This window comes from Peromyscus californicus, unplaced genomic scaffold (assembly GCF_007827085.1).
Source record: "Peromyscus californicus insignis strain IS unplaced genomic scaffold, ASM782708v3 Scaffold_1__1_contigs__length_55948999, whole genome shotgun sequence".
NCBI lineage: Eukaryota > Metazoa > Chordata > Mammalia > Rodentia > Cricetidae > Peromyscus > Peromyscus californicus.
In genome coordinates, this window is record NW_026294492.1 from 43,101,696 (window position 1) to 43,109,635 (window position 7,940).

Sequence of the window (7,940 nt, forward strand, 5' to 3'; positions counted from 1 at the left end):
TATTAAATCTGACGAGGAAGAAAATTCTCAGCATGTTTGGGTGATGTGTAAAATATGCCTATGATACAGTATTTCTCTGGCATTTTATATGACCTGAAATAATTGTCCAAAAATGTTCAAAACATATTTGTCAAACATAGAATTTGACTGTTTTCCTTAAAGTATATAAAATGACAATTTTTAAATTCAAGGATACATAGACTTTTTATCATTTTAGATAAATTTTGTGTTTGACAAAAATTACAGATATAAATGTATAAAGAAATAATACTTGGCATTACATTATTTTTTGAGAGAGAATGTTTTTGGTCCACTCTGTATTTTGAATATTAATTTATTTCAAGTCAAATAGACATTCATAATAATAATTAGTTTTTTTCCTCAAGTAATTTAATAGTATTGAGGTAAATATCTGTGACCCCTATGTATGTTACTTATGCTACTTAGTAGACACTTGACTTCAGACAATAATAATAGATTGAGCAACTATAATGTGCTTATGGCATAGAAATTCTGTTTTATTCATTATTTTTGCCTATTTGTATATTTTGTTTGCTACTGTCAGACAAAATACAGAAGGTTCGTTTAAATTTGAATTCCATGAGAACCATCTTTTCAGTATTTATGCCTCTAGCACATTTTTATTTACCACATCAAACAACTCTATTGTGGAGATAATTTTGACTGAAAAGTCAATGCAGTCTTACAATACTACCACTCTACTTGTGGTCTCAAAACCTCAGTATTCAATTCCTAGTTAGAATAAAATAAAATAAAATACAGTAGGATGGGCCTAATTATCAGAATCTTCCATTTATTAGAAATGAGATCTGATGAGGGTAACATGAACTAGTTCTACAACACTCAGAATGACCATATTAGTCATAGTTATTGGTGGTAATCAATAGAATCCATCTTACTTAGCTATCTAAGCAGGGAGAGAATGCAAAGACAGTTTAGAGGAAATCTCAGAACTCACAACATGAGGCTTTGGGGCTATAAAACCAGGAATAGTCCTCAAATCCATCATTGTGACTACCTTGTGAAGTCTGTAGTGACACAGCCACTGAGACAATGCTCTGCAACCTGTAAGGTCAACACCAGCACAAGACATCCCTGCAGACATGGTCACAGATGCCTCTGCAAGTGCTCTGTGTTCCCACCACGCCTTCCCTCCTCAGAAGAATGAATTTTATACACAGCCTACTTCTGTATAGCGTGCTTCTCTAAATTGAAATCTCCTGCTATATCAAAGTGTTATTGCTAAGATCCTATTCCTATGTCTAAACTCAGAGGAGACCTGGGAAAGTATTTGTCTTTTATGCTACACAGGCAAAATTTGCCCTGTGGAAAATCCTAACACTTAGAAAAGGTGTTCAGTAAAATTCAGTAAACTGAGAAAGTGTGCCCCAAGATGACCTTAGAGGCACTTTAATGCTGTTAACTCCTGGCCAGAATTATTGTGCTCATTGTCACAACAGCAAACATATTTATTGAAACCACATACTGGAAAAGACCAGCTACCAAACAAGCATTGAGAGACATTTCCTTTCTTCTCAGATCCTCAGAAAGATTGATATTTTACTACACAATGAATCCTTATCTGTATAGTGCCAGCTAGTTATTTCACATTGCTATCCATTCTATTCCAATAGCAGTGAATAACCCACAAAGTTTAGAATTATCTCCTGGATAAACAAATCTTAATTCTATAAAGAGTAGGAATATCCTGTCCTAGGAAAAGTCTAATCACTTTAAATTCCAATACCCCGTGCAAGTTCTTTGCTTTTCAGTCAGAATCAAGAAACACTATTAAAAGAACTGACAGTTGGAAATTTTAATAAATTATGAATAAAATATACATTTTAGATATAAAGCTAGGGAGTTTTTCTATGTAAAATATACTCTGAAAGCTCCTGTGGTTTTATTTTACCTAATACTGATATTGTAAGAGCCATAGATAGGTTATAAGAACAGAGAAAGGACACATTCATTTTAATGTAAGAAAAAAAAAGCAAGCAAAGACTGCCTTCTTTCTGTATAAACCACCAACTCATCTCCCACTTGTCTTCAGCAAGTTGCTCCCCAATAACCCAAAACTACTTTACTTTCCCCCTGATGTTGATGTGAAGTGCTTTGGTTGAATGATTTCAATATTTAAAGAAGATCCATGGACATTATGAAAGTAAACTTCAAAAGCCACATGTTGACATAAAACCAAAAGCTCTCATCTTAAAGGGAATAAGATATAGTTTATTCTGGAGTCATTTTGAGTGAATATGACTCTGGAAAACAAATTTATGTTACCCCTGTTTCTATGTTGCAACATGAAAGTATTTTGATGAAGTTGTATAGCTCTGCAGAACTAAGAAAGTAATAAATCAAGTCATTTTAAAAAATACATTGATGGGTACATTAAAGAGGTAGGCACATCAAGATGGAGAAAGATTTTCCTACAGGCTCAAGTTCCTATCTGATGGCATTCTTGGGTATGGGGATGGTGGAAGCTAATGGTCTGCTAAGTTAATAGATTCTGAATGGTTTTTAATCCATTAGTCACAGGATGCTAGTGCTAACACCGAGGTGGGCAAGGGAATGACTGTTCTAGAGGGCTATAATGAGCCTAAGTTGAAGTAATTAGCCTCTGAACCTGCAACATTGCATCCTCTCCACAGTGCTTCATTTCTAGTCAGTCAATCAGTCTCTGCAGACACAGCTTCTCTCCTGAAATTGTCTTTCACATGTACATATATTTTGGTGAATTTTATCTAACTAAAATTAATTTTTGATTCCTAAAACTATACTAGGAAATATATGTATCTGAGAAAGCACAAAGCAATTTCTTACAAAAACATGCACAATTCTCTTCAATGTGTCTTTATTTATGGTATAAAATACTGAGTACTGAGTACAGTATCCCCTATCATTAAAACATACTCAAAGTCAATGATACTTAGGGAAAAATCCTAGTCTTATTCATAGCCTTATTTTACCAATTTTGATATGGGTATAAAAAGTAGAATAATTGCATTCTATATTTTTGAAGGTGGGTACATTTTGTCTATGAATAAAAGAAAAAAAAAAGACCACTACTTAGCTCAGTTAGTAAACCATTTCTTTTAGTATCTCTAATTCAATGGGAAATAGCCACCGAATTACTCCCATGTAAGTGCTTCTTTTAAATGCATTTCTATTCTTGTCATGCACAGCTGCAAGTTAGCACTCCAACACATAACCATTCCCTATAAAACATGGGATTTGTCATGTTTGTTTCCTTTTTCAAGTGCAAAATGGAGTTTAAAAAATTATTTTACGCATTTTTTATTCATTTGAATCATATAATCCTTTAGGACAAGCAAGTTCAATAAATTTCACAAAAAATTTTATTCCTCAAGATGATCTTGAATTAAAAAAATTTGAAGAGAGTCTTGATGACAGAAAATGTTTTAGAAAAAATCACCAGTCTTTTATTTTATTTGCTAGACTATACAATTTTTTTTAGTTTAACATTTTCTGAGTATTTTTGTTTTCATTTTTTTGTTTTACTTTTGAAAGTTTTGAGTTTGAGGCCAGCCTGGTCTACAAAGCGAGATCTAGGACAGGCACCAAAACTACACAGAGAAACCCTGTCTTTAAAAACAAACAAACAAGGGGGCGCTGCCCTCGGGCGCCCGCCACCCATGCCGCCCAGCCGCTCTGCCGCCCGCCGCTGAGCCCGCGTCCACCCTTCAGCTCTCAAGATGTGGCACAATGTGGGGCTGACCCTGCTGGTGTTCGTGGCCACGCTGCTGATCGTCCTGCTGCTGATGGTGTGCGGTTGGTATTTTGTATGGCATCTCTTTTTATCTAAATTCAAGTTTCTACGGGAACTGGTGGGAGACACAGGATCCCAGGAAGGAGATCATGAGCCTTCAGGGTCTGAAACAGAAGAGGACCCTTCAGCTTCACCACACAGGATCAGATCTGCTCGTCAGAGGAGGGCGCCCACTGATGAAGGCCACTGACCAGACACCTGCCACACTAGAATATGGTCTAAGGCAGTTATGAGCCTCTGTCTTTAGTGACCTAGCTTTGAAAGTTATTAAGTGACTGAGGAACATTTGTAATTGGATTTATATCCAGTTCAAAAAAGATTTACATGTAAGCCATATAGAAATAAAAGGAATTTAAATCAAATTGGACCATTACAGATTTCATCTTGGATATTTTGCTTCACTGGGTCTACTTAACATACTTACTCTTTGGCTTATTTTTTTTTGCACTGGTGTAAATCTGTAAACATTTTAGGCTTGAAAAAACATGTTATTAGTCATAAAATGTACCCTTTTCTTGACACTTTGACTTCTCATAAATTGGGGAGCATCTCATTACTGTCAACCAGGTGATGGTCTTGTCATTATTCCAGTTCATGCATGTGTGAATTTGCAGCTTGTTACAATGTCATTACCTCAGCTGATGTGGATATTGTTGGTATCAAATATATCGGGTTTAATTGACATTTTTAAAATATCTTCAAAAGTACTATGAATCGGCATTGAAACGGAAGGTTGTTGTATATGCAGAAAACCATGCAGACAGCAGTGGAACGTGTTTGATGTGAATGATGCCAACATTTGCTGCTGGAGAAATGATCACAATTCTGTATTCCCTTGCAAAGAAACAACAAAAAGCTTTACAGGACTGAAGAAAGGAAGATACCCACAAGTTGACGAAGCTATGCTACATTTTGTCAGTGGGGCACTTGCAAAACAGTTGCCTGTCTTCTTCCCGCCAAGCAATTGCAGTCGAAGGCAGGAGAAATTGCCAAAATCCTCAGAAATGATATATCAGAATTCAAAGCAAGGAGAGACTGGTGTGGCTACTTCATGGAGAGGACTGCCATTAAGACCTCAAACGTTTTCTCCGAAGCTGCCTGCTGGTGTTAGACGGAAGGCAGTGGTAAGCACCCCTTCAGGAAATGCCGAATTGCCAGCACTCTTGACATGTTTGGGAAAATATGCAGATCCCTATGACTAATTTGAAAAATGGTTGGGAAGAAGGGGACTTGGAATGTGAAGTTATAGTTATAACTTAACCAGTTTATTTCACACATTCTTTACATAGGCATAAGATTTATGTGATAAAAATATTTTAGAACACGAATAAATACAAAATAAAACTTTTTTCTGTGATACAAGGCAAAAAACAAACAAACAAAAAAAACAAAGAAGAAAGAAAGAAAGAGAGAGAGAGAGAAAAGAAACACAGTATTCCAGCAAACTCCTGATTCTCTAGCTCTTAACAATCTTCCTCTTGCTCTTACTATAATGTTCCCTGAGCCTTAGATGGAAGGGTTGTTTTATAGATGTATCCATTAGGACTTGCATTTAAAACTCTTCATTTTAGTTTGCTAAGCTTTTTTGAAAAGAGATGTTTTCTTAATGAAGGGTGAGATATAAGGACAAATATGTAGAGTGTAGTAAAATGGTGGTTGTAAATTATCCATGGTGGTTGTAAGGTCCATGTCTTCACTAGCACAGAGAAGTTGATATCTAGTTTGATATTCATGTTTTTCCTCGTTGAGTCAAAAATCCAATTAGAAAGCTGTTGGTTACTGTGAAAGTACTTGTGACACAATTGCATCTTTAGGGTTATTGTGCCATCATAGCTAATTAGCACTGTTAGTCACATCCCTTCTTTGCTAGCATGCATGGCATCTTCTGGTACCATGAAAACTGGTCTCCAGGGAGGAGGCATTAAGGTTAGCTTCAGCTTAGAGATCTCTGGGCCCTGTTTCTTGAGTGTACAGTGTCTTCAGTCAGGATTACCTCCAACTTCTAGGGGCTAACCAACGACAAGACAAATAGTCTATAACATATGGGGAGCTTCTTGGCCAATACTAAGGAACCACTCAAAAGAGGGCCTCTCAAGATAGAGAACACTAATAAAACAAGGCCCTGTAAACCAGCATAATCAAAGCTCATATGAACTCAGAGGCTGCAGCTTCAGGCACAAAGTCTGCAAATGTCTTGCACCAGGTCATCTGTGCTTATATTACAGCTTTCAGTGTAGTGTTTTTATGGCATTCCTGAATGTGCAAATGAGTGAGTCTTTCACTCTTTTTTTCTCTTGGGCTCTTTCCTGATGCCCTGCTGCCAGTTTCCTTCTTCCTGAAGGCTCACTGGAGGTTCTTTGTTTGTGTATCCTGCATTTGGTGTAAACAGCTTAGATGCAAGTATGTAGAACATCGGTAGTGAACTTCTGCCCTCCGGGGATCCTCCATTGTGCTGTAAGCCTGTATTTAAGGTTTCTTCCCTCTTTCAATATATGGCATTCGGCATTCTGCTGAGACAAATGACCCGATGTCTTCTCTCTGTTTTTTGATCCACAGCCCCTCCCTCGGACATGGTAAACGGGTGGTGGTAGCACAGGCATTATCGCTACATTGTTCAATTCCAATATGTTCATTTTTGTTTTATTAAATTTTACTATAGTATTATCCCATAGGAGCCTGTTTGTTTACTAATGAGGGACAAAAAGGGAGTGGATCTGGACAAAAGGGTAGATGATGAGGAACAGGGAGGTGCAGAGATATGGGAAACTATAAAAAGGATATGTTATGTGAGAAAAATAATCGATTTTCAATAAAAGGGAAAAAAGAGGTCTCTCTACCCTTGATTTGGAGCCTTTGTCTCTTAGAGGCAGCATTACCAGATGAAAAGAAAATTGTTTAAACTGTACATGTATATTTATTCATAGATTTGTGTGTTTTCTTTTTAAGTTAATAGTATTGTTTCTTTTTGTGCTTATTTACTTACACATATGTATAGATGTATACTTTTTCATACAGTCACCTGATATTTAATTTTTATTTAAGGGCTTATAATAAAATAAAATAAGATAAAAAAAATCTGTCAGTTATAATAGGACAAAACACACCAATAGAATGAATTGAGTTCAAGAGAAGGCAAAAGAAACAGAAATCCACTCCTCCAACACCTAGAAATGCAATAAAAACACTGAACTAGAAACCATAATATGTACACAAAGGAAATATAGGCTAAATAGAAAAAAGAAAAATAAACAAACAAAATGAAATAAAAATTTAACAAATAATAATATAAAAATTTTAAATAGGGTGAGGAGCCTAGGCACAACATTATGAGACATGGAATCTAAGAAGATGCTGTTGAGTTTGTTTTCTGTTGAGCATCTAGTGCTCAGCTTATAGCCTACCCTTAAAAGTAGTTTGTTCACCAGTGAAATTCCCTTGGAGGAAACTAAATATTCATTTTAAAGTGCTTAGCGACTAGGGATTGCTTCTGAGTTAGGGATGGGAACATGTCTCAGCCCTTTGACACCATCTGGTACAGACCCATGCAGGCTCTGTACATGTTGCCATAATTTCTGTGAGTTTATATGAAGTTTGAGCTTGTTGATTTAGAGAGTCTTGTTTTCTTAATGCCATCAATACCTTCTAGCTTTTTTAAAAAAAAAATATTATTCTTTGCCATTAACTCTTCCACAGGATTCATGAGCCCTTAGGAGAGAGATTCAATGGAGAGTTTTCCAAGGTCCTTTGCTCTCTACATATCTGACTGTGGATCTCTAAGTTTGTTCATATCTGCTTCAGGAGGAAGCTTCTCTGATGATGGTTGAGCAAAGCACTAAGGTATGGTATAGCAGAATGTCATTAGGAGTCATTTAATCCTTTTTATTTCTGTTCCTTCCTTCCCTCCTTCTTTCCTTCCTTCCTTGCTTTCTTATTTGATTTTAGACCCTAGATACCTGGACTATTTAGTTTCAGGTTCTCAGTCAAACCAGCAGGTGTGGGTTCTGACTTCTTCAGATATCCTGTTAATTAACACTCCCCCCTCCTTCTCCTGTATTTATCTCCCTTCCCTCCCTCCCTCCCTAAACAGATTTTCCTCATTTTTTGCCATCTCTATGATCATAATAAT

At 36.4% G+C, this 7,940-nt stretch overlaps 1 protein-coding gene across 1 annotated transcript; it reads left to right on the top strand.

The window, feature by feature from the left end:
* The first annotated feature begins 3,656 nt into the window (after positions 1-3,656).
* On the top strand, positions 3,657-5,153 carry LOC128115200 (small integral membrane protein 13). The gene has a single exon (XM_052745677.1). The coding sequence runs from the start codon at positions 3,741-3,743 to the stop codon at positions 4,002-4,004; it is 264 nt and encodes an 87-aa protein (XP_052601637.1). The 5' UTR covers positions 3,657-3,740; the 3' UTR covers positions 4,005-5,153.
* The last annotated feature ends 2,787 nt before the right edge of the window (positions 5,154-7,940 follow it).